General features: G+C 40.5%; 1 protein-coding gene across 2 annotated transcripts in view; it reads right to left on the reverse strand.

Annotated features, from left to right (window-relative positions):
• The window catches only part of si:ch211-51h4.2 (uncharacterized), a 156,435-nt gene extending 129,998 nt beyond the window's left edge, over positions 1-26,437 (reverse strand). For both annotated transcript variants that reach the window (XM_051672423.1, XM_051672422.1), the window contains exons 1-5: positions 26,263-26,437; positions 20,536-20,577; positions 19,844-19,917; positions 18,475-18,543; positions 18,188-18,290 (exon numbers count right to left, since the gene is read on the reverse strand). In XM_051672423.1, the coding sequence (XP_051528383.1) occupies positions 18,188-18,290; positions 18,475-18,543; positions 19,844-19,917; positions 20,536-20,577; positions 26,263-26,398 (424 nt within the window). In that variant the 5' untranslated portion in view covers positions 26,399-26,437. The remainder of the gene's footprint in view (positions 1-18,187; positions 18,291-18,474; positions 18,544-19,843; positions 19,918-20,535; positions 20,578-26,262) is intronic.
• Positions 26,438-27,856: the final 1,419 nt, after the last annotated feature.

The raw sequence follows: 27,856 nt of genomic DNA on the forward strand, positions 1-27,856 counted from the left end.
AAGATGGAACCAGTAACAAGCAAGTCACACCAAAAAGAAACATTAAAATTTCAAAAGAGCTGTCATCACGTCGATTCCTAAAAATGTAGGATGACAGCTAGTCTTGAGGGAGAGTCTGTGAGAGAAAGAGGAAGAGAGAGAGGGAGAGAGAGTTTGTCTGTCTAAAAAAGAGCTTTGTAACTTGATATACAGTATGCTCTATTTCAGAGTTGTTGATGCCTCCTTTGCGACAAAACACTGATAAATCTTCCAGATCATCAACAAAGCTCTCCTTGTCTAGGTGGCTTTCATTCTTGATTTCCATAAAGTGATTCTTAGGAGGTGCTTTTTCAAGTCCTCTGGCCAAGGTAATATGACCATATATATGACTGTAAGAATTCTAAATAATCTTTACACAGCTCTTTTCCAAACGTCAGCCACCAATCTGACCACCCCCCCCCCCAAAAAAAAGCACATTAAAGTAGCTCATATGACTTATGCGCTATATTCCAAGTTCTCTGAATTCATACAATAGCGTTTTTTTAAAGGAACAGAATACAATTAAGTCGTTATTCACTGAAAATCTTCCCCTCTGCTGTAGCTCTCAAACAAATATGGTGCCTATGGCACTGGCTGGATGACAATGACATGAAACATCATTGGTTCTCGTGTGTCTCGTGACCAAACATTATAACTGATGCATCATATCTAATGCCACCATATTTTAATTTGAGAACTGCAGCAGATTATCAGTAATAATGACTTACATTTCAATCCATTCATCACACACAGCTATCATATGGCTTCAGAATATGGCACACAATCATATGGATACTTTTTTATTTTTATTTTGGAGCTTTACAGACATAACTATGAACTGTTGTTGTATTAAAAATTCTCCTTTTGTGTTCCACAGAAGAAGAAAAAAACAGCATACAGTATATAATCACAGGATTTTCCTTTTTGGGTGAACTTCTGTATTCCTTTAACTGGCTTCTGTCAGAAAAGTTGAAGCACTAATTTTCTTGTGGACATGGAGTTTTCTCACTTTAAATCCACTCTTGGCTTGAAGTTCATTGTAATTTAGCTATGTACTGGCTGATGTGTGGACAAAGACAAGTGACGAATCAAATGAAGTGTAGGAGTGCTCAAGCAAATGGCACATGGCCACCACATTATATTTTGGAAATTGCTTGTGCAAGTGTATGCCAGGCCCTACAAATGATTCCATCCCTGTGCCTGAGGTGCAAGGTTATTATAGTTTTGCATTTTCAAATTAGTTTTTATTTTAATATAATTTTCAGATTTGCTATACATTTCAGTTTAGTTTTATTTAGATTTATTCATGACTTTGTTAGTTTTAGTTTAGTTTTTATTTTGTGAACACATTTCGTTTTTATATATTTTAGTTCCCTATCTGTCACTCACTCGACGTTGTGTCGATGTAGTGACACTAGGGGTCACTCTTGGGAGCCCGAAACACCTCTGGTCTTTGATAAAAGGCCAATGAAAATTGGCGAGTGGTATTTGCATTCCACTCCCCCGAACATACGGGCATAAATGGAGCTTGTATGCAACCACTCATTCAAATTTTCTCCTCGGAGCTAAACGGTCGATGCTCACTGAGCTGAATTCCCAAGGCTGTTCATTCACCTCTGCTGGATCTGATGGCGCATTTCAGCGGCTTCTCCCCCCTCTGCACTGGTGCACTGTAGAGAACGCCCCTGGGTGCTTCGGCAGAAATAAGAGAGTATATTCTAAAAAAAAAGAGAGTATTTCTCTAAAAGAGCGGCACACACGGAAAGTCTTTTTAAAGACGCGTCTTTTTAAAGATGCCTTTCCGTTTGTGTGTTATTCCTGGTTGCGGTCATTATCTCTCGCCTTCTGACGGTCACGATCGCTGTCTTTCGTGTCTGGGTGCTGCCCACACGGAGACAGCGTTCGTGGATGGGTCGTGTACTCATTGCGAGAACATGTCCATGGCAACGATGTGGTCGTAGCTTGCCTTCGTAAGAAAGCAAGCCACCCCAGCAGCTCCCTGCCTCGGTCCTTCTACCCATGGGTATGAGGCCAGCGTGGCTAGCACTGGGGGTGATTTGGGGACCCCAATGGGACCACCTCCGCCAAGTATCCCCCCACGGACCTCTCATTCCCAGCACGCTCATCTGCCCCAATCGAGCTTCCGGATGAGTCCGCCGGCTCGTCTCACGGCGAGTTCGACCTGTTGTTCGGAGCCCGCGAAGGTGATGAGCTCTTGAGTGCAGCATTGGAGAACAGGCTCGTCCAGTCGGATGCGGAAGCCTCAGCTGGGCTCCCCCCATTGGGTACGGTCGCCAAGTCACAAGCTGATGTGGAGATGATGGACATGCTTTCCCGGGCAGCCACTCACAGCCACGCCCCGCCCCAGTTCCTTTCTTCCCGGAAGTGCACGAGGAGCTGACAAGGTCGTGGGAGGCACCTTTTACTGACCGGTTCCGATCTTTCAGCTCCCCCATCCTCACTACCCTCGATGGTGGGGCGGCCAGGAGCTATTCGGCGATTCCCCCAGTGGATAAGGTGCTCGCGGTGCACCTATGCCCGCAGAGTGCCGCCACCTGGCGTGGGCGCCCAAAGCTCCCATCCAAGGCCTGTAGGTTTATGTCGTGCCTGACGGCCAAAGCCTACAGTGCCGCTGGACAAGCCCCCTCTGCCCTGCACGCCATGGCTCTCCTGCAAGTCCACCAAGCCAAGGTGCTAAAGGAACTGCACGAGGGTAGTTCCGCCCCGGAATTGATGCAGAAGCTGCGCTCGGCGACCGACCTCACACTCCGGGCGAGGAAGGTCACAGGGCGGTCTCTCGGGCGGGCGATGTCCACCTTGGTGGTCCAGGAGCGCCACCTTTGGCTCAACCTGGTCGAGATGGGAGAGGCCGACAAGGCACGGTTCCTTAGTGCCCCCATTTCCCAGGTTGGCCTGTTCGGCGACACCGTCGAGGACTTTGCCCAGTAGTTCTCGGCGGTGAAGCAGCAGACGGAGGCTATCTGGCACATCCTGCCATGGCGCGGCTCAAGATCCCGCACCCCGCCTGCTCGTCACCAAGGGCGTCCCCCTGCGGTGACTGCACAGGCTCCGCCGCAGCCCGCCCCTGCCCGGCGTGGAGCCCACCGCAGGAAGCAGACACCACCCGTCTCACGGTCGGCTGCCAAGAACCCGCGAAAGGCTTCGAAGCGCCCCTGAGACGATTGACCCAGGGACGACGAAACCCGCTGCTCTGGAGCCTGGTAAGCAGACCGCTCCATCCCCCGGTGGAAGGCCGGGAGGAGAATCTTTTGTTGCCTTTTCATTTAATTTCGCCACATGCCCAAGTGGCTGCGGAACCCAAGAGTTCAGCAAAAGAGCGGTTTCCTTGTACCCTGGGTCACATACCCGGTGTGCACGGCCGTCATCATGACTGCCGTCCACCATTCCATTTTGGCTGGTTTGGCGCTCCAGCGGCAGTCTCCCCGCCCCTGCGTGCCCAGCTGTGGCACAATCCACCCCCGATGTGATGGTCTCCACGGGTCACGAGGACAGGCCTCTTCCTCCCCCATCCCAGGCTGTTCCGGGGGTGGTCACAAGGAGCCAGGTAAGTGCTTCGATGTCCCTGAACTCAGCACGGCCACGACACGGCATGGCACCTCAGGCTCCGCCCCACTGCGAGGCCCCACCCGCCAGTACGTCCGACGAGATTATCCCCTTGGTCCCCCTTACTCCCACAGTTCACTGCCCTCATCACTTCCATCTGTTCCTTATCATCCTCACTTGTCTTCCATTCCCTTATTTAGCTCCTTTTGTATAAATATCCTCTAGTTCTGCCCATTCCTTTGTCAGTCCTTGAAGTGTTTCTTTGTTTTGTGATGTTTAGCATTATCGTTTGTTCCACTCCAACGTTTATAATTAAAAGATTGAAAGTATCTACTCCTGCGTATCCTCTTCCTCACCAAGAACCCAATGCTATTGAAAGATCTATCAAATTTTCAAAAATGAAAGTCAGACTCACAGCTGATCACACCAAACTAACCCTGCATGTCTGGCAGAGCATGAAAAAAATTGTTTTGAATGTTACTGTTAATTTTCTCTGAATGCATATCGACTCTCTATCGTATTTTCTGGAACACACAGTTTCCTATTCAGCACTAAGCAGACAACAGTATGAAATAATTTTTTACACTGTATTTCTATGCTCAGAGACATCTATCTTTTTAATGGGCTTATCAAATGCCAGCGAGCCAACCGTACAACCCAGGCATGAAAGCCTAATTGAATCATAGAATGCCAGGCCATTGCAAAACCTATCTGATGACACTGTCAACCTGCCATATAAATTAAGCAGGGCTTGAACAGAAAATAGTGCTCTGCGCACACAGCCTGCAGTAATAAAGCAAATCTTTATCATTAATGCTTTATTTAAAAGTGCATTAACACAGATAAGTTATTAATTTCAAGCATTTTATGAGTATAATAGCATAGATGGGCATGAAAGGCACCTTGATCATGTGTTAAAAGAATATACCACTGGGCTCAGACTGGGTCTTGCTGGGATATGGGCAATTTGCAGACTGAATTCAAAACTCTTTCTGTCAGACTGCAGTTCATCTGACAATGTCACAATAAATGTATGGTGTATGAATACCTATCACTGCAATGCATCTTCAACTTTGGTTTAATAATTTTGACAGTGTTTCAAAAACAAACTTTAAACTTTACATTTGGGTACATTAACTGCCTTAAAGTAATTAAGCAATCTCTTAAAAAAATCATGTAATCAAGTTCACCTAATATAGTCTTCACAATGAGTGAATTTGAGTTATGTAGTTACCTAAAGTTACCATACTATGAGTAACTCAATGTGTTAACTTGTTGCATGTAGACTTAACACAGATTGGGAACGAAAAGTGTTGCTTTCCTTTAATAACATCAATTGCACTGGCTAAAAACAACAAAAGCTAAGTATTACTGGGATATGAAATGTTTAGATTTCAGCATGCTTTGAATAAAATTGGATGGGAATAGTTTATGTTAGTCATTTTAACTATGTTTTAACTGTGTTAACTGTATTTTTTTTAGGCTGATCTCACAGTGAATTTGGAAACAATAGGTTGACATTTCTTGAGCTAAACTCGGTCTGTGTGAGTTTAATTCAAAGCACTGCCCCCAGTGGCTAAAGCGGGAAGTGTTTTCTAACTTAAGACCATGTGTAAGCTCTGGTTTCTGGGTGAAATGCCCACAGAGGGGTGCCAAACGCGAGTTGTAAAGTGAGTTGTTTTTAGCTGTAAAGGATGTAATACAATAAAGAGGAATGGATTTTTTATTAACACTACCCAGAAACCCAAACCCCAACCTTAAACCTAACCATCAGAGGAGTAAAAAAGTAATCTTAGAGTGAAAATGGGACATCAGAATCACCCTTGTCACTGATTATGCAAACACTGGTTTTAGCACAGAGAACCCGGGTCTCCCACGCTGCTCACCAGTAAATAGAGCTGATATCTCAATTGATTATAAATAACATCTATTTAAAATTACAGATAGTTTAGATAGTAGCGTATATAAAGTGAGTAGGACTGGTCAGATTCAATCAGAATGTCTTCTGGACTCTGATGAGTTCAGCCAATTAACCAGTGAGAAGCATGGGAAACAGTCTTCTTCTAAAACTCACCTTGTTAAGTTAGTTCAAATAAGTACTGTACATTTGGATTATCAAACCAAATAGTGTATACTACTTGTCTACAAGTTGTGAGAATTAACACATCTGTTGTTTACAGTGCACTTTGGTGCAAAATGCTTAATAGAGAGTATAATAATCTTGAGAAAAAAAACAAAAAAAAACATCCGATATAAATCTATAGTCTAAGATCAAGATGCAAGCAATGTTTCTGTTGATTCAGCTGTGTGCATTTTGAGTAAAGTGCAAAACAAATTGCCATAGTCACACTGATTTATGTAAAATGCTTATCTTTTCAAAACCATTTCCTTGATGAAACGCTGACTGCCTGACATTCAAAGTCATTTATTAAGCATAGAGAAAAATATGCAAAGTAGCAAGCTATTTTGAATTATATTCCTCCAGTTAATTTTGTACACTGCTTCAAACTGTATTTAACTGCTGATTTGAAAGCTGTTCAGCACAAACAAATGAAGTGCTATAATCGAAGTCTGCTTCTCTTCAAAGAAAACCAAAACAAATCTAAAGGGAACTTTCATCACCCCCACGCAAGTGGATGCTTAAGGAATACCATAGAAAAAGCATTTAATTAAGATTTCACTGAAATAAAAAATAAAAAATAAAAAAATAAAAATGGAAAGGAGTCTGTGCAGTTTGAAAATGTATACTTGGAACAAAAAGAGAGTTAACCACATAAATAAACTTTGCCATCTCTAATTTCAGGCCTACAAGATCCAAAGTTTTGGTAATTCACTGTTCTTCAGCTTTACGAAGCAATATAAATATACTGAATGATGAAAGCTAATAGTTGCCATGAGATAAGATGGACCAACATGACCACAGGGAAATCAACAGGTTACTTTTGAAAGTTCACATACCCGGATATCGACCCCACACTGCAGAATTACTGACAAGCGTCAAATATTGTGTTTACTGTTCAGATTTGCGTATTTAGTATAGAGGTTTACCATTAAAATTATAACAAGTTTACAAATATTCATAATTTCTGTGTATTTCTTTCTTTTAAAATACCCTCGATATAATGATTCAGAATGACCATTCACTACCCCAGTCAAAGCAATGCACATGTTTCTACTCAGATAGTGTGTTTAAATGACTGGAAAAATTCAAACAATTCTCCATGAATGTATGCTCACCTCAAACTGTTTGTATTATTGTAATTGTTATTATCACTGCATATTATTTATTGTTTAATAAAGTATGTTGCATACCCATCATCTTTGAAACCTCATTCTTTGTGTTATTATTTTACAATTTTATTGTAGCCTGTTTTTATACCAACTTTTACTTGCATTGTCTGATGAGGCTGAAATATAAAAATATTTAACTGATATCCGGCACTGTAAAAAAATCTCCATAATTTTAACGGTAATATACTGTAAAACTGCCACAGTTAAAAACTTTAATTTGTTAATGGGTAGTTACCTTAAAATATACTGTAAAAAATGATAATATATTTAAAAAGACGATACATGTAATTTTACATTAAAATGCTGTAAACATTACTTTTAGATGTAAAAAGTATGATTTTACTGTATAATTAACAGTAAACATTTATATTATGTTTAACAAGAGAGTACATGTACTTTTTACAGTAAATTATTGTTAAAATTACGGTAAAGAAAAAAAAAAAAAACAATACCAGAATTACCTGTGTGACTGTAACGAACTGGCCATGGAGACGGTGTTAGGATCCATGTGCAGGAAGTTTATTAAAGTACACAAGCAAACAATCCAAATCGGCAGGCAAATAGAGGTAGTTGTTAAGCAGGCGGTATAATCCAATAAACCAAAAAGACAGTCCAACAAGGCAAACAAAACAAAGGGGTATCCAAAAGGCAGTAAATCCAGGAAAACGGGCAAAGGTCATAATAAGAAAACAATCAGCAATGGCAATGGAAAAACGCTTGGTAAGGTAGGGTAAACTGGCAATACTTCGCAATGAACAATGGAACAGCATGGTATTTATATAGTTCAAAACAGGAAGTCACCAAAGAAGAAACGGTACAGAGTTAGTATTCGGGAGAGTGTTCCCTCTGGTGGTTGGTAGGAGGGATAACAACCTCGGATGTTACAGAACCCCCCCCTCTTCGAACAACACCTGGTGTTCTTCTGCTGGAACGTCCCCCTTGGTCGTGGTGCTGGACAATTAGGATGGGCATGATGAAATTCTAGGATCAGGGACAGGTCCAATGTGTCCTACCCATGATCTCTCCTCTGGTCCGTAGCCCTCCCAGTCCACCAAGTATTGCATCTGGCTCCCTCTTCGTCTTGAGTCCATGATCTCTCTGACCATATACACTGGGGCTCCATCTACCTCCAATAGAGGTGGAGGCTCAGAATCCGTGGTTTCAGTGCCAGACACCGATTTTCAGCAAGGACACATGGAAGGAAGGAGAGATGCAGTAATTAGCAGGAAGCTCTAAACGGTAGGTAACTGGGTTTATTTGATGGATAATTCTGATAGGACCCACATACCTTGGACTGAGATTCCTACAGGGTAGCCGCAACTTGATCCCTTGTGGACAACCAGACCCTCTGTCCTGGCTGATAGTTTGGATGGGGGCGCCTCCATCAGTCAGCCTGGAAGCATTGTGCTCTGACCGCTCGCTGTAGCCAGACATGTGCGCTGTCCAACACCCTCTCGCTTCGAGAGCGTCCACCGCTGGCACCATAGAAGGTTCTCCTGACCAAGGAAATATTGGGGGTTGGTAGCCCAGCATGCATTGGAAGTGGGTTAGACCAGTAGAGGTATGAGTGAGGGAATTCTGTGCATATTCGGCCCAGGGCAGGAAATCGCTCCACTTCTCCTGTTCACGGCTACAATAACTCCGAAGATATCTGCCTCTCTCTTGGTTTAGACGTTCCACCTGTCCGTTGGCCTGAGGGTGGTAACCAGAGGTGAGACTCACATTGATATCCAGTTGTTTGCAGAAAGCCTGCCAAACTCGGGACGTGAACTGTGGACCTCTGTCTTTGGTGGAACAAAGCATTAGCAGTTTCCATGGCAGTGGATAAACCCTTGAGAGGGACAAGTCTACATGATTTAGAAAATGTATCTATTATTACCGGAATGATAGTGTTACCATGGGAGTTTGGCAGGTCTGTGACAAAGGGGGGCAGTTAGGAGGTGACGGTTCATGCTGTTGTGCTCGTTGTATCTCCTCCATGATGTCCCAACTAATCGGTGCTATGATGACAGATGGTGGCAGAATGGACCCAGGGTGAGGTTGGAGGTAGGGTGGATCATGTCTGCGTGAAAGTGCATCTGCCTTGCTGTTCTTGCTGCCAGGGAGGTAAGTGACTGTAAAATTGAATCTGGTGAAATACAATGACCATCGGGCTTGATGTGGGTTCAATCTCTTGGCTGCCTTGATATATTCAAGATTTTTGTGATCTGTGATAACCTGGAAAGAGTGGACAGCCCCTTCTAACCATTGACACCAATCTTTGAGGGCTGCTTTCATGGAAAGTAATTCCTTATTTCCCTCATCATAGTTACATTCTGCGGAGTTAAATTTTCTGGAGAAAAAGGCACAAGTGTAAAGCTTGCCTGGTGTTCGGTGACGTTGTGACAGGACCGCTCCAATCCCACAATCTGAAGCGTCTACCTCAACGACAAAGGGAAGAATGGGGTCAGGATGTTTCAGTATCGGAGCAGTCATGAAGCTTGACTTGAGGGAGATGAAGGCCTGGTATGTGGCATCGTTCCAAGGCAATTTGTTGGGCTTTTCCTTGAGCAACGACGTGAGTGGGGCTGCAATGATGATGTAATTCCTGATGAAACGGCGGTAGAAGTTGGCGAAGTCCAGAAACCACTGTAGATCCTCGATTTTTGAAGGTCGAGGCCATTCGGCGACTGCTGTTATCTTAGAGACATCCATTTCTACACCTTGATGGCTGATATTGTAGCCTAGGAAAGTGGTATGGGAGGTATGGATCTCACATTTTTCTGCCTTGACAAATAGTTGGTGTTCCTGGAGACATGATAGAACTGTCTTGACCTGCTGGATATGTTGTTCCATGTCTTGTGAGTATATGAGGATGTCGTCAATGTAAGCCACCACACAATGATTCAGTAAGTCTCTGAATATCACGTTGATAAAAGACTGAAAAACCGAGGGGGCGTTAGCAAGTCCATACGGCATGACCAAATATTCACAGTGCCCCCGGTGGTGATGAAAGCAGTTTTCCACTCATCCCCTTCTTGGATCCTGACAAGGTTATAAGCACTTCTCAAATCAAGTTTGGTATAGATCTTTGCCTCACGGAGTTGTTCAAGGGCTGAGGGGATAAGCGGTAATGGGTAACAATACTTTATGGTGACAGAGTTCAGGCCTCGATAGTCGTTACAGGGACGTAGACCTCCATCCTTCTCTACGAAAAAGAACCCTGCAGCAGCTGGGGACATAGAGAGACGGAGGCAAGGGCTTTCTCAACGTAATTCTCCATTGCGAGGGTCTCAGGGCGTGACAATGCATATGCCTTGCTTCTCGGTGGGGCTGTATTGGACAGAAGTTCAATGGCGCAGTCCCATGGACGATGATGAGGAAGTTGTGTAGCTTTGATTTTGCCAAACACATCACTGAACTCTGCATACTCCTTGGGAATCGTGGGCTCCTTCTGTGATTCGGGGCTCTCAATACTGGTGATAAGACAAACATGGAGACAATGTTTGTGACAAAAACTTGACCATTGCGTGAGCTCACCTTGGTTCCAAGATATCAATGGGTCATGGATGGCCAGCCAGGGATGACCCAGGATAAGAGCATGCTTGGGTGAGTTGATGAGATTTTTTTCTACATGAAAGTCCAACCTTGATGGTTATCGGAACAGTCTGTTGGGTTATGCCAGTACAAATAGGAGCGTGGTGATGTTAATCGTTGAGGAGCACTGAATGGTGGGTATGTTGAGTTCTTGTACAATCTCCTGATTATTGAGATTTACAGCAGCACCAGAATCCACTAAAGCTGTAAAACACTTTGCATGATCACCAATTGAGACCTGTTCATTGTACTCACATTTTGCCTTGACTCAGGAGAACCTGATTTCTTGTATGGGCATGCAGCTTTGAGATGACCTGGTGAGCCACAATAAAAGCAAAGGTTTTCATTGCGTCGATGTTCCTCCATGGAAACGCAAGCGTAAGCAACTTGCATGGGTTCGGGTGATACAGTGGATGCCTGGACCTGTACTAAGACTGTAGAATTTGAGGCGAAGTGAAACTGAGGCCGTGAAGCATATTGAAGCAGGCATGGTCACATATTCAGAAAGAGTAGTACCTTCATCCTTGCAGGTCAGCTCCATCCTGAGTTTAAGCCCCTCACGGAAAACAGACTTCAGAGCGACATCATTCCATCCACTCTGAGCCGCTAGTGTCCTGAACAGAACTGCATAATCCGCTGCTGATCGATGACCCTGGCGTAGATGAAGCAGCTGAACAGAGATATCTTGGCCGCCCGCTGGATATTCGAAGACTTCGTCGATTTGTTTAAGTAATCAAATGAAACCTGGATTTCAAACAACGGCGGCCCAATCGAGAGCTTTGCCGGTAAGCAGTGACATCATAAAAACACATTTTCTGGCATCTTGATGAAATGATTCAGGTTGATTTGAGAAATATACTTTGCATTGTTGTAAAAACCCCGGCATTTTTCAGCAGAACCATCAAACTTATCAGGTACAGCAAAGCTTACCGGTTTAGCATGGGGAGCTGGCAGTGAGTGAATGTATTGTGTCAAACATTCATTGGCAGCTCGTAGGTTGTTCAGCTGGTCTTCTTAACCCCTTAATACCTCGCACTGGTGCGGGAATGCGGCCTGGAGCTGTGAAACTTCCGCTGGATCCATGTTAGGCGAAGTATTCTGTAATGAACTGGCCATGGAGACAGTGTTAGGATCCATGTGCAGGAAGTTTAATAAAGTACAAAAGCAAACAATCCAAATCGGCAGGCAAACTGAGGTAGTTGTTAAGCAGGTGGTATAATCCAATAAAACAAAAAGACAGTCCAACAAGGCAAACAAAACAAAGGGGTATCCAAAAGGCAGTAAATCCAGGAAAACAGGCAATGGTCATAACAAGAGAACAATTGGCAATGGCAATGGCAATGGCAATGGCAATGGCAATGGCAATGGCAATGGCAATGGCAATGGCAATGGCAATGGCAATCCGCTTGGTAAGGCAGGGTAAACTAGCAATACTTCACAATGACCAATGGAACAGCATGGTATTTATATAGTTCAAAACAGGAAGTCACCAAAGTAGAAACGGTACAGAGCTAGTATTCGGGAGAGGGCTCCCTCTGGTGGTTGGTAGGAGGGGTAACAACCTCAGATGTTACAGTGACCCATCACATTTTATTATATTTTATGGGAATAGTCATGTTTCTTCTTATTTTTAATATCACTTATCTAAATTGGGGTGTTCTGTGTTATATTTGATGTAGTTTAGTTAATGTTTATTGCATTATTTTAATTTCACATGTGTTACCCTGATGGTGTTTAGTGTTTGTGTGAGTGACACTGAGCACTGTCTCTACATGTTTATCGGTCATTGCTCTTGGAAGGGCCACTATTGATGAACTTCATGTCATCATGTGCCTTTCTGTAATTACTATGGTGAGAAACAATACCTTACTGTGAAAGACCTTTGCTCGTGTGGGAAGAAGGAAGTAGGAGCCGGGTGCACATCCAAACATACAACATTTATTTTAACACTTTCCAGTGTCTTCACAATCACGCAGTGCTTTTCTAGCAGCACACACTTTAGTGGCTTTCCAGCTCACTGACCTCTCAGTCGCTCTGCTTATCAGCAGCAGCTCTCAATCACACACACAGACACACAGCTTTGTTGTGTCTCTCCCTCTCTCCCTCTCCCTACTGCAGCTCTGACATGGCTTTATCCCTCACCCGGCAACAATGCAATCACCAACAGATGGGCGAGATTATTCGCCCCAGGTGACCATCCCGGCCTCGCTCCACACTGTCATCACTTGGCTCCGCCCCACCCGTCAAAATTATAAAGTGAAAAGCAGATTTTTACAGTTTCAGAAGGTTAAAATATTAAGTTTTTTTTTTCATTTAATAATATAAACTGTAATGCACTGCAAAATATACAGACATTAAAATTACACCCTGTAAAGCCTGAAGTGTGGCTACCGTATTTTTTATGATGAATTTCTGGCATCCACAGCTGCTAGTTTTTTACCGTAAATTTAACAGGATTTTTTTTTTTTTACAGTGCAAATCATGTGTCTCACCTCTTAAATTTAGGCCATTTTTATGGGTACCGCCTCCCTGGAGACTACTTTTTAATATTAATATGTGGTGGATAAAACACTTTTATATATATAAAAGTTAATATTCATATTTAATTTTTTGTTTTAAATGGGGTTGATGATAAAATAAAAATAAAAAAAAAAACACAATATCTTAGTCAAATGTGTCTTATATTGCAATAGAATAAAATACCACTGTAAAAATAGCATGTCATAGCTCTGCCCACACTCCTGCCCTGGACTACTGCACTGAAGTTTCTGCCCTGACACTGCTGGTGCTCACACGTGCCAATATGTTTAAAAAAATAACATCATCTAATCTATCCAGACCTTGACATGTGGCCTTGTTAGGAGATGATCAATATTATTCACTTTACCCGTGAGTGGTCATAATGTTTTGGCACATCAGTGTATTTATAAAGAAATTGCTCTTGCGTCTGTCTTATATTTTCAGATGACAAAAGTTTAATCAAGTTACCTAGCTACAGTGCTACACAGCTGCCGCAAGTACTCACAATGTTATTCATGTTGATGACTAACGTACAGCAGTTTGGACCGAAAAATACATTACAATGCTACAAGAGATCTGCAGGGGAGAGGCGTGGAATCAAACTTGTTTTTTTGATGCAATAACATGTGGATTATTCAATTCTAGGTCGACACATTTTTTCAATTTTCAATTAGTGTGTCTGTGTCAGATGGCTATGATTTCCACTGATGTTCACAGGAAGCCCTCTCTTCTCGCCCATCATCTCCACTGACAGGGCGGCCCTCTCTCTTTGCCTCATTCATCTTCATTAGCTGTCTATTCCCTCGATCTTGTGTCAAAAATACTTAATGTCTTTCTTGCGTAGGCCAAGACGAGCTCTGATTAGTTAGTGCTAATACCAATGCATTTCAGCGTAGCCTCTGAGTTCCTCTCCATCTCTGTTAATGGTCGCTGTGCCTTTTAGCATACAAAAAAAAAAATTGCATCCATCTGTTTTCCTGCTGCAATTCCTACTGTTTTATGTGGTCCACCACCTCCTGCCTAACCAGTTAAACATCAGGGAAAACAGGAAGTGCGAAGGCAAATATCACACAAATACAAATTTGTGCCAAAGATACATTAACCGCAGTGCCATGGGCTTTAAACAACAATGGTAAAGTAATACCTACGGAGATGGATTTCTGCGGACGGAAATGCCTTGTTGATGAGAGAGGTCAATGGAGAATGGCCAGACTGGTTCGAGCTGACAGAAAGGCTATGGTAACTCAGATAACCACTCTGTACAACTGTAGTGAGCAAAATAGCATCTAGGAATGCACATCATGTCAAATTTTGTGGCAAATGGGCAACAACAGCAGAAGACCACGTTGGGTTCCATTTCTGTCAGCCAAGAACTGAAAGCTGAGACTGCAGCATAAATCAAGATTCATAAGACAAGACTTTGGTTTTCCAGTCTTTAACTGTCCAGTTTTGGTGAACCCAATGCACCTCAAGGGTTGACGTGTTGTGTCTTCTGAGATGCTATTCTATTCTGAGATTAATTTTTTTCCCCATTCTGATGGTTGATGTGAACATTAACTGAAGCTCCTGTCCTGTATCTGAATGATTTTATGCATTGCACTACTGCCACATGATTGGCTGATTAGATAATGGCATGAATAAGTAGGTGTACAGGTGCACCTAATAAAGTGGTCAGTGAGTGTACTTCTAAAAAAAAAAAAAAAAAAATTGATTCATGTAAAACACATTTAAAACATGAATTACGTTAATACTTATATCCGGAGTGTATGACTTTTATGTGACAATGAACACGGTGAAAATATAGACATTATTTGGAATTCGTTGAGCAGAAAAAAAGATTCTGCGAAAAGTGTTTTAGAAAGTAACTTAAAAGTAAAGAAATAAGTAATGAGATTAATTTACAATTAATGAATCAGTAAAGTATTCTTATTACAATATTAGAGAAGTAATTAGTAATTATTTGAGCATCTTACCCAACACTGAGCATTATTCAGTTGAAAAGATTCTGTGTCAGGAGTATAGCTATGATGCCTTACAAAGTTGCCTCCATAGGCAACTCACTAGGTTTTGGAACAGAGCATGTGTGTACTGCATATACTATACAGTAAAACTTGACACAGTAGTGAACCTTCCCAGAAGTGGCCGACCTTACAAAATTCCTCCAAGAGCACAATGACGACTCATCCAGGAAGTGACAAAAAAAGCCAAGGAAAACATTCAAGGAACTGCAGGCATCTCTCGCATCAATAAAGGTCACTTTCAGAGAGACATTGGCCAAAAATGCCATCCATGGAAGAGTGGCGAGGCGAAAACCACTGCTATCCCAGAAGAACATTAAGGCTTAAACATAAAGATGATCCTCAAACCTTTTGGAAGAATGTTCTGTGGACTGATGAGTCAAAAGTGGAACTGTTTGGAAGATAGGAGTCCCGTTACATCTGGCGTAAATCAAACACAGAATTCCACAAAAAGACCATCATACCTACGGTCAAGCATGGTGGTGGTGGTAATGTGATGGTGTGGGGATGCTAATGTGATGGTGTGGGGATGCTTTGCTGCTTCAGGGCCAGGGCGACTTGCAATAATTGAGAGAAACATGAATTCTGCTCTCTACCAGAAAATCCTAAAGGAGATTGTCCAGTCATAAGTCTGTGAGTTGAAGCTCAAGCGCAGCTGAATTATGCAGCAAGGCAATGATCCAAAGCATAGGAGTAAGTCCACCTCTGAATGGCCCAAAAGAAGCAAAATTTAAGTTTTGGAGTGGCCTTGTCCTGACTTGAACCCGATTGAGATGCTCTGGCAGGACCTTAAACGGGCAGTTAATGCTCAAAAACCCTCCAATGTGGATAAAAATAATAATAATAATAATATATTTTATGATAAAAATAAATATATATATATTTGAAAACTGTATTTTGTGTTTACTCGGGTTGCCTTTGTTTTATGTTATATCTCACTTGAAGATCTAAAACATTTAGTAACAATTTAGTATGAAAAATACACAAAAATAGAAGAAATCAGGAAGGGGGCAAATACTTTTTAACAGCACTGTGTGTATATATATATATATATATATATATATATATATATATATATATATATATATATATATATATAAACTCAGCAAAAAAAGAAACGTCTCTTTTTCAGGACACTGTATTTTAAAGATAATTTTGTAAAAATCCAAATAACTTTACAGATCTTTATTGTAAAGGGTTTAAACAATGTTTTCCATGCTTTTTCAATGAACCATAAACAATTAATGGACATGCACCTGTGGAACGGCCGTTAAAACACTAACAGCTTACAGACGGTAGGCAGTTAAGGTCACAGTTATAAAAACTTAGGACACTAAAGAGACCTTTCTACTGACTGAAAAACACCAAAAGAAAGATGCCCAGGGTCCCTGCTCATCTATGTGAACATACCTTAGGCATGCTGCATGGAGGCATGAGGTTTGCAGATGTGGCCAGGGCAATAAATTGCAAAATCCATACTGTGAGACGCCTAAGATAGTGCTACAGGGAGACAGGAAGAACAGCTGATCGTCCTCGCAGTGGCAGACCACATGTAACAACAGCTGCACAGGATCGGTACATTCGAATATCACACTTGTGGGACAGGTACAGGATGGCAACAACAACTGCCTGAGTTACACCAGGAACGCACAATCCCTCCATCAGTGCTCAGACTGTCCGCAATAGGCTGAGAGAGGCAGGACTGAGGGCTTGTGGGCCTGTTGTAAGGCAGGTCCTTACCAGACATCACCGGCAACAACGTCGCCTATGGGCACAAACCCACCTTCGCTGGACCAGACAGGACTGGCAAAAAGTGCTCTTCACTGGCAAGTTGCGGTTTTGTCTCACCAGGGGTGATGGTCGGACTCGCGTTTATCGTCGAAGGAATGAGCATTACACCGAGGCCTGGACTGTGGAGCGATTTTGGAGGTGGAGGGTCTGTCATGGTCTGGGGCGGTGTGTCACAGCATCATCAGACTGAGCTTGGTGTCATTGCAAGCAATCTCAACGCTGTGCGTTACAGGGAAGACATCCTCCTCCCTCGTGTGGTACCCTTCCTGCAGGCTCATCCTGACATGACCATCCAGCATGACAATGCCACCAGTCATACTGCTTGTTCTGTGCGTGATTTTCTGCAAGACAGGAATGTCAGTGTACTGCCATGGCCAGCGAAGAGCCCGGATCTCAATCCCATTGAGCATGTCTGGGACCCGCTGGATCGGAGTGTGAGGGCTAGGGCCATTCCCCCCAGAAATGTCCGGGAACCTGCCAGTGCCTTGGTGGAAGAGTGGGGTAACATCTCACAGCAAGAACTGGCAAATCTGGTGCAGTCCATGAGGAGGAGATGTGCTGCAATACTGCAGCTGGTGGCCACACCAGATACTGACTGTTACTTCTGATTTTGACCCCCCTTTGTTCAGGGACACATTATTCCATTTCTGTTAGTCACATGTCTGTAAAACTTAAGTTTATGTCTTTGTTGTTGAATCTTTTTATGTTCATACAAATATTTACACATGTTAAGTTTGCTGAAAATAAAAGCATTTGAAAGTGAGAGGACGTTTCTTTTTTTGCTGAGTTTATATATATATATATATATATATATATATATATATATATATATATTATTGTATATTGTATGTAACATTATATCATGAAATAGTGATTGATATGACATGTAAACTGTAATTTTTGAGCAACCAATCATGTCAAATTCATTCTAAGTGTAACTTACTCTGCCAATAAACCTGAACCCAGATTATAATTCTTATTTTATATCGTAATATTGGTTTAGGTTATTACATCTTTGTACAGGTAGTCTAAAGACTTATTAGGAGTCAAAGGCTCAGTCAAGAATTTAAGCTCTTTAGAATATATTCTCATTTCAATTATATGTTAAAAAATTTTGGAATGGATATTATACATTTGCTTCATTCCAAGGCCAAGCTGTGGGATATTGAGTGGTCGATTGAACTGTGCTACATGAAAAACACATGGCCATAACCACAACCACTGGACTGAGTACATCTGGTGTATGCTGATAGGATTATGATAATTTAACAGACATTTCAGAGTAAGGATTTGTCACATAGGAATGCACAGCTCACCGACTGAGTCGCTGCTAATAATTCTACAGCACCAATGGTGCAATTCAACTTCTGTGCTATTATGAAATGTAACTAATTTCTAAAGTGTCATACCTGCCTCTTCTCCTTCCTCCCCATCCTCTTCCTCCTCTGTATTAAGTGTTGGAGGCTCTTCAGAGCCAACATCCTCCATGAAGATTATCTCCGTCTCCGCAGTCTATTGCAGGACAGCAAAACAATCAAATATCAACTCAATCGCCTTCAATTGAATTGACATCAAGTTTAACCATTACACATTTAAGTATTTGCCTTGTTTGTGATTGCATTCAGATTTTTAATTTGTGAAATGAAGACCTAAATGTTCAACATGCATTTAAAAACCAACACACTTTTTCTATTACCTTCACTGCCTCCAGTTGGGCTAAACGACATCTCTGCAGCAGATCTACAAACAGGTATATGAGCAGAGCCTAAAAACAGGAGAATTAATCAAAATTACTCAACACACAGAGATGCATGCAGACCTTAGTTCAGAGCTAAGCTCATTCAATGAGAGCAACAGAACTATCAATGCATATTTTCCATGCATATGCACTGAAAATTAGGCTGCCAAAGCAAATTTAATTATATACATCTCACATCCTGCTAACTTATATGATAAGCGCAGACCACAAAACGTTTGAATTGCTCAGAGATTTTTTTTCTTTAAGCACTATGAAGTCAAACAGCAAAAATGGCTAGATAGCCCAGACATTCAAAACAGCACTGATGAGGAAAATAGGAGAAAACAATGTGCCAAACACACAAACATAAATTAGAGGGCTTTTAAGCTTAACATAACGTAAACTACTGCCAAAGATCACTTTTGACCCAGGAAAAAAACCATGATATTGTGCTGCTAAACAAAAATTGCAAGCAATTTTCTATAAAATGTCAACTATTTGTGCTGAAATTAAAGAACCAAAACACTATTCTGATGGTGACTTCAGGTGGGGAAAAGATGGATAATTATTCTAGGTGTTAAACTGAGCTATAAATAAGACATGAACAAGATTCAAAGCAATTAGCAGCTTTAAAAAAGGAACTGTGTTTGAAAAGAATCAAAGACAGCATGAGGAAGACCTGTTTAAGGACCAAGAAAAAATAACTTTTTGATTCAGACTACGGATGTCAATTTAATATGTTAATTCAGTGCAATTAATTCTATAAAATTACAGAAAGGCTACGGTAACTCTGATAATCCCTCTGTACAATTGTAGTGGGCAGAATAGTATCTCAGAATGCACGACACGTCGAACCTTGAGGACCACGTCGAACGGCAGAAGACCACATCTGGCACTTTATTAGGACCATAGTGTTCCTAATACAGTGCTCAATTAGTGTACTTTACAATAAGTCTCCCTAAATGTCAAACAAAACATATGTCAGTAGCAATGTAATTTTATTGTCAAAAAGCAAAATCTGCTTAAGAACTTTAGATTGTTTGAAGTCAAATTCAACTCAATCAAATGTCAGAAAATGCTTCAACAAAAGAAAAAGATGAAAATATGAATAATAAAAAGGAGCCACCGTATAATTACCAGAACCATGACACTTTTGAAATGTTAAGTCTATTATCACGCAGGTGTGAAATAAAAAAATAAAAAAAGCTATCACAAAACAACAAGCTAAATATCAAACAATGTCAGACTATCAAACAACTACTAATAAATATGGAAAAACACACAATGGAGTGCCTTATTTAAACACCCTTCTATAAATTATTCTTACCTGCACTAGAAAGCCTGTAAGAAAGGAGATCAGGAAAGGCTCCAGACCTGCCCGAGCTATCGTTACTGGCAGTCCTGCAAAGTTATGCCAGAAACAGACACATATCTGATGAGTTTTTCACTGCACACTGCATACATCTGAGGCCTTTTATTAAAGTACAAATATACTCAGCCATTTGAGACTGTTAATGAGAAGACTGAATCATTTAATGGTGGTAATTTTACTATGGCTAGATGAACACCTTAAAATGATTTAAATCAGATAGGAGAAGATAAAAAGAGAAATGTAATTTTAACATCTATTAAATCTCAGTGAAAACAGAACAGTTAAATTCAATGCACCATGTAATTGCAGTTTTTTATAAACATACGTATCTGCAACTCTTCAGACCATAAAATCCAGATATATCATTAATAAAATAGAATATTGCCTTGCTATATTCTATAAAAAAATAAAAATAAAAACATTGGAGAAATTTAGCTTAACTAAATTTTGCCTGGTAATGGTCTCATGCATGGATTTTATTCCCCCATAGAGATACTTAAAAAATTCTCATTTCCTTCCCTTTTGCTTTCCATGGTGAATTAAAGAAAATAAAGCAGTGCTTTTTTAACTGTTTTAGATCAGCTGATTTCAGTGTTCAGATCATGTCATTTATTATGCTTTTAAGTTCATACTGAGCTTTTACATACCAAGGATTCCTGTCCCCAGTATTGTAGCAATGGTTAAAAAATCTGTGGACAAAGAACATATATTATTAAAATACTTAATATAACAAAACTAAAGGAATACATGTATTTATAAAACACAACATCTATGTTTAATAGGTAACAACACAGAAGCTACTTTGTGCGTTGGGTCAAACTAACATCAGAAATTTTTGTTTCGGGGAAATATAGAACTTCTACGTTATCAGCAAACATTCACAAAGAATGAATTGTGCCTAAAGCAGCATTTATTTGCACACACTGTGCACCCTTTTAACGCCTAATTCACAAAATAAATTCTATTTACTGCCTGATTTCTGTGGCCGTTAATAGAGTGATGTTAACTGTGTTGGGCAGACAGCACGGAGTTTATTTATTAGAGCACAATCTGTTATAACCGTAATGTACATAGAAAAAGACGTGTTTGCGCTGAAATAAAAAAAGACAATTACTTAATTTAAATACTCAAAGTACATTGCTATATCAGTGCTGATTGGGCCTGGTTAAACTGGATTGAGGGTGGACAGTGAATGAGATGCAGATTATTTTGATGAAATACTGCACAAAGTGCTGCAACTGTTTATTGGAGATCACCCCACAGAGTTTACACTTTTCGGGGAATCAACCAGCAAATGGCTTACTTATAGTTGTCTCAACACACTTAAAAAATAAGTCATAACCCTTACACACTGAATCTGAGAACATTTCTACAAGCAATTTAATTCCATTCATTCAGATAGTCATTTTCATTGAGCCAACATAATATAGTTAAATTAGGTCAAATCAATGTACTATAGTAGTTTTAACTCAACTTCATTAGGTTAGTCAAAGTCAATTTAATAATGTTTAATTAAATTAATTTTCTTATGTTGGTTCAACTTAATTTATTTTATTAATCAATTTAATTGCAACTACTATCTCCTCCTATTCTCATATTGCTCAAAAATGCATAAAATGACACTTAATAAAAAAAATAAAAAAAATTCAACCCATCCAGTCCCATGCAAAGCATGCAGGGAAATGAAAATCCCCTGCCCAGTTTTATCAATGCAACAAAAACGTATTTATGTAGTCCCAACATAAATGGATTAAGAAAACTAAAATTTTTACAAATTTAATAAGACAGAATGTAACGAAATCAAGTTGTGACAAAATGTTCTAGAATTGTGCTGCTTTAGTTAAAGTAAACTGAACAACCAGCAAAGATCCTTTTTTTGAGCGCATGTTAAACTAATTTTCTAGGAAAAAGTATTTTAACACTGAAAAAAAAAAATCACCTTTAAGGATTACAGAGCAGGCCTACAGTGTAAAGAGAGACAAATTCTCCACCACTAATGCTGTAAAAGCTGTGCAGCATGGAAGAGAAAAAACAATCTATGCACAAACACGTCTCCTCTGGCCTAATTACAAAAATTACACCACAGCTCTTTGATGCATATTAATAAGATGCTTCTGATTAGCCTCTCACAGAGAAATAACAGCAGCAGTCACGAATGAGAAGCCAAACTGAAAAGTTCAAATTGACTTTGCTGACACTACAGATAGCGTTTGATTTTCCAATTACAGTGTAAATGTTTGTGCAGGATTAGTTACAGATGCACGAGTATCGTCTGGGAATAAACACTTATTGTTAAGATGGAAAAATGCTTGAAGTCTTTTTTTATCTGCCTCAATATTCAACAATATTCTCGTCAGTGAGGAATGATTTTACCATTTCAAGTCAAAAATTTGACAAAAACTTATCTGTAAAGTAGCACGGCCCATATCATCAGGCCCCTAAACAAACTCTCAGCTCAGAGATATGAGTTAGTGTAATAATCTGACATGCCAAGAGATGAAATTTGAGAGATGAAAGAGGTTCATCATTGCCATGAGCTAACAAATAACAGAAAGAACAAATCTTTCTCATTTCAGTAAAGCTTGTAAATGGACAGATTTGATTAATTGGCAGAATGCCTGAAATACTGTACACACTCTTTGCAGGCAGAATTATGGGGCAGCTCCTTTGCGAATTTAAATTACGCCCACACTCACAGTCAAGATGATGGATGACAATGAGTACAGAAGTAGAAAAGCAACTATGATGGCATTTTAATGACACCAATATCAGCTTCTCTGGCAATCAACCAAGTCAAGAAACATCCTTGCACAGCCGTTTAATCTAGATAACACACAACTTTTGCAGGAGAATGCACTTTCCTGCAGGTCTCACATATGAGCTCTGATTAATGGATTGTTGTTGAGATTTTATGTACTTTCACTATAAACCTCATTTCCAGAAATCACAATGCAGACAGTAATTGTGTTATCGGCTAACTAAAATCCATTTAGGGATATAAAACAGAAGAAATATTGAAAAGACAATAAAAATAATGCCCAATCCTGTACTGACAACATGAGCCGTCAGTATATACACGATTCTGGTCAGATCAAGTTCCCAATCTAAGCAGTTTAACCATAAAAAAAAGACCTAATTGGTTTATACAGCTGTCACATAACACTGTTACACTACAAAGAATTTTGTGAAGGGAATACAACATTTTCAGGCTTTTTACTAAAACTACACCACCTCATTTGTAACCAGTTACATGATCAGGTTTCAAAATGGTAACAGATACACTGAATAGGCTAAATGTTTTGTCATGTAATGTTAAAACTATGCTTCATGTTGTACTAACATCTAAATTAAATAGTTGTATTCAAGTAAAAAATATGATTTAATATGACTTAATCACACTCACTAAGTTAGGTTACACCAACAAAAGTAATTTTAAGGGTTCAATCAATTAGAAATAGAACCTTATGATAACAATTGCAAGTTACCGGTGTTTACAGTGTACTGGGTTGATACAATAACTGCATTAGGCTATTTGAATTCATTTACTTCCACGCCTGCCTATTTATGCTTTACATGTCAGTCAGATGGTCTCGTTCTTGGCCAGAATAAGCTGCAATGTGGACCTGACTGTCGTTAGTCAAAAGTCTGGCTATGCGTGATGTGACTAATGTCCCTCAATTTCATTTCTCAGGGCTCAAATGACTTCAGTATGATCCTCATCTATGGAAGCACAGGGATGTTTGTTACTATGGCAGTTTATATACACTCATAGACAACCATCAATCCATTACGCAAGCATTTTGGGTGACATTGTCATTAGTGTCAAAGGAATCTTACAAAAAAGACTGAGCCCAGTTCTGCAGTACACTTGAACATGTATTACTTGGAAGCCGATCACAGACTGGTGTCTCATTCTCATTTTTTAAGGATGTCCAGAATTGTGGCATAATTGTGAGTTATCATCAGGATTCCTAAGGTCATGGAAAACCTAGAAATATCACAGAATTTTGAAATTGTAATTTCCAGGCCTAGAAAAGTCATTGAAATTAATAAATCTTAAAGTAATTGAAAAATCAGGGACATTTCTGTAGTAAATATAATTTTTTCTAATTATGATCAGCTCTAAAATATGTAATCGGCTAGATGTGGCTTTTTGAGAGTGCAATCTCCATAAAATGATTTTTTTTTTTTTTTTTAAATCCTGGTCCAGTAATCACAAATGAAAAAGTCATGAAAATTCTTTGGCCAAAAGGAGTGGGAACCCTGTATCACTAAAGCCTGCCTAGGGGCTTAGGGAAGTGTTTGACTCATCATCTATCAATCTTTGAAATGATGCAATCAACAAACTGCAGTCAGGTGTGCATCGAAAAATCACAAGCAGTAGATTTCAAATTATTTGTAAACGCCTATAATCTGAAATAAATTCAATAAGACACTGAATTACATTTTATGCAATTATGTTGATCAACACCATGACATCATAAAGAAATCAGATATATGGCCACAGACTCACTGAGGACTTTATTAGGAACACCTGTACACCTATTTATTCATGTGATTATCTAATCAGCCAATCGTGTGGCAGCAGTGCAGTGCATAAAATCATGTAGGTATGGGTCAGGAGCTTCAGTTAATGTTCACACCAACCATCAGAATGTGGATCTCAGTTATTTCGACTGTGGCATGATTGTTGGTGCCAGACGGGATGGTTTGAGTATTTCTGTAACTGCTGATCTCCTTTTCACACACAACAGTCTCTAGTGGTGTGTTCACACTTGTAATTCGGTTCTCTTGGTTCTCTTGGTCCGGACCAAAAAAGAAAATGATACATTTAGTCCTGGTTCGCTTAGCGTTCACACTGGCATTTTTAACACCAAACCTAATGATACAAACAAAAGGCATCAGGAAAAAGTCACAACCTGATTGGACAGCTTTTATGACATATATTTTGCGACGGAACTTCCCAAACATCCAAAACAATGCTGGCTGCTGGGCTAAATGCGCTCGTTGGATTTATATATGTATATATGGTGGTATTTTTACCAGCTGAGAACAAACTAAGAGCTAATAAAATGTGTAAAGGAGTCAAAACAGCACCAGGAATTCCTCTGTTGTACACACAAACGAAGATATGCTGCAAGGATGGCTGATGGCGGTCCAACTCCTGTACTGAACTGTAATGGGCAACATAGCTCCTATGATGAGAAGAACCAGGCATGCTTGAGGTCAGTATTAGGCAAATTACTTCCTGTTTTTGGTCCGTTTAGATGTCTTTGGTCCATGTTGCTTTCATATATCAATCGAACCGCACCAGAGTTCGTTTGGAAGCAGACCGAGACCCACTATTCAGGCGGTCTCGGTCCGCTTGTTTGGTGCGCACCAAGGTTCGGGTGACAGCATTCACACTTGTTCAAATGAACCGCACTAACAGAGCAATCGCGCCAGAGTTCGTTTTAATCGAACCAAACCTGCCAAGTGTGAACACACCCTAGAATTTACTCAGAATGGTGCCAAAAACAAAAAGCATCCAGTGAACGGGAGTTCTGAGGATGGAACCGCCATGTTGATTAGAGAGGTCAATCAAATGGCAAAGGCTACGTTAACTCAGATAACCACTCTGTACAATTGCAGTGAGCAGAATAGCATATCCGAATATACAAAATGTTGAATCTTGAGGCGGAAGTGCTACAACAGCAGAAAACCATGTTGGGCACTTTATTAGGCCCATAGTGTTTCTAATAAAGTGCTTAGTGAGTGTATATGAAAATATCTATACATTTTAGTTTATATATTTGAGTTTAACATGTACAGTACATATTCAAATTCTAGTAGTATTTGGGAAAATATTTTACATACAGTATATATATTTTTTTTTAAGTATGTATCTGACTTTATGTCAGTGAAAAACATATATAAACACTTATTTCAAATATGTGTTTTGCATATACTGTCTGCGATATAAAAATAACTCATTTGGTCCATCTCAACTAGTGAAAGTGTGAAAACAAGTCAATTTAAAGGTATGCATTTTAGTAACACTGGAAGAGATCCCCCATTAAAGAATAAAACAACAACAACATAAAAAATATTTTTCAATGCATGCATATGTGTGAAGAAGATGAAGTGCATCTGAACATAAGACATTAAGAGAATGACGTCATGGCGTCTCTGATCTCTCGTTCTGGAACTGAAGAACGCGAATCATAAGAGCTAAAGACATAACGTGCTCTGTCAGTGATGTAATATGGTGTTTAACGTTCAATTCGATGATATAGTGAGGGGTGAATATGTCAGACCTTTGAATGAAAGCGTCGTGGAACGCTTTTAACCTTAATGTATTGCTATCACAGATGGATTTCTCCCCTGGTACTCACAGCACTGCAGATAAATTAACCTCAGTTTCCAGGGTCTATCCTGGTTTTTCCTTGCGGTTTTGAAAGACACGGATGTGTCAGTGTTTTCTGAGATGGTACGTTTGGGGCAGATCTCCTCTGCAGCTGTCGCCATCATTGCATTTTTATTTTTTCTCCTTTCCTCTAATATTTTGTCACCCGCGTGCATTCCTGGTGGAAGATTGTTATGTCGCGCGTGCGCGTGGCATTGAGAATGCGCCCTGTTATGTCACTGCTGTAAGTGAAAGGAAAACTTCTCATAATTTAAAAGACAAAGCTGTTGTAAAATGAACATTTTCATAAATTAATTTAATTTTAACTGAGTTGGAACTTTGCTGATGGAATATCAAATTCGTCCACTGAAGAACAAAATAAAAAAATAAAAAATTGGTCTGTGATGCTTTAAAAACCTGATAGTCTATAAATTTGTAATAACTTGTAATTAATAAATATATGTCACGTCTAGATGTGTTTTTGTTCATGTTTTGTGTTAGTCTTTTATTTTGAAAAGTGTTTCCATGCCATGTTATTTCCTATTTCCTTGCCATGTCATGTGATTCCGTTTCCATGTCAAATCATGTGATTATCCTGTTTCCCTCATGTTCATGTGTCCTGTTCCCATTGGTTATAGTCTTGTTATTAGTTCTGTTATGTCATTGGTTCATGGTCATTGTCTTGTTATCTTGTTTATGTAACATTGTTTGGATGTCAAGTCAAGTCCATGTTTATGTTTCTTGTTCACGGTTTTTGGATTTCACGTATATGAATAAACTACATTTGGGTTCTTCACATCACCATCGTCTTCGTCTGCCTGTCATTGCCATCATTTGTTACAGAATACCTAACCACAAAATGAACCCAGCAGTTCAGCTTCTTCATTTACGTCAGGGGAATCGTCCCCTGGAGGATTATGTAGAGGACTTTTGTGGTCTGGCCAGCAGGGTCGATTTTAATGAGATTGCCCTCAAGGACTGTTTTCGCTTTGGGCTGAATGAGCCAATCTCCTTCTTGATGCCAGGCGGCCGGAGTACCTACAGCCTGACTCAATATATCGACCTTGCCCTACTGATATGTGGTTCATCGTTCACCGTGGGGGAGGTGGACACCAAGCCAGAGTCCCACGTCATTGCCGCAGAGCCAGAGTTCCACGTCATGGCTGCCGAGTCAGAGTCCCACGTCATGGTCGACGAGCCAGTGTCCCACATCATGGTCGATGAGCCAGGATCCTACGTCATGGTCGCCGAGCCAGGGTCCCATGTCATGGTCGCAGAGCTTGCGCCACCTTCTGCCCCTGATCCTGAGTCAGCTCCATGCCATGTCACAGCCACGCCAGAGTCAGCTCCATGCCATGTCACAGCCACGCCAGAGTCAGCTCCATGCCATGTCACAGCCACGCCAGAGTCAGCTCCATGCCATGTCACAGCCACGCCTGAATCTGCTTCATGCCATGTCACAGCCACGCCTGAATCTGCTCCATGCCATGTCACAGCAATGCCTCAGCCTGCTCCATGCCATGTCACAGAAGCGCCTCAGCCTGCTCCATGCCATGTCACAGCAACACCTGAGCCTGTCACAA

The sequence above is a fragment of the Myxocyprinus asiaticus genome, chromosome 35, assembly GCF_019703515.2.
Source record: "Myxocyprinus asiaticus isolate MX2 ecotype Aquarium Trade chromosome 35, UBuf_Myxa_2, whole genome shotgun sequence".
NCBI classification, from domain to species: domain Eukaryota; kingdom Metazoa; phylum Chordata; class Actinopteri; order Cypriniformes; family Catostomidae; genus Myxocyprinus; species Myxocyprinus asiaticus.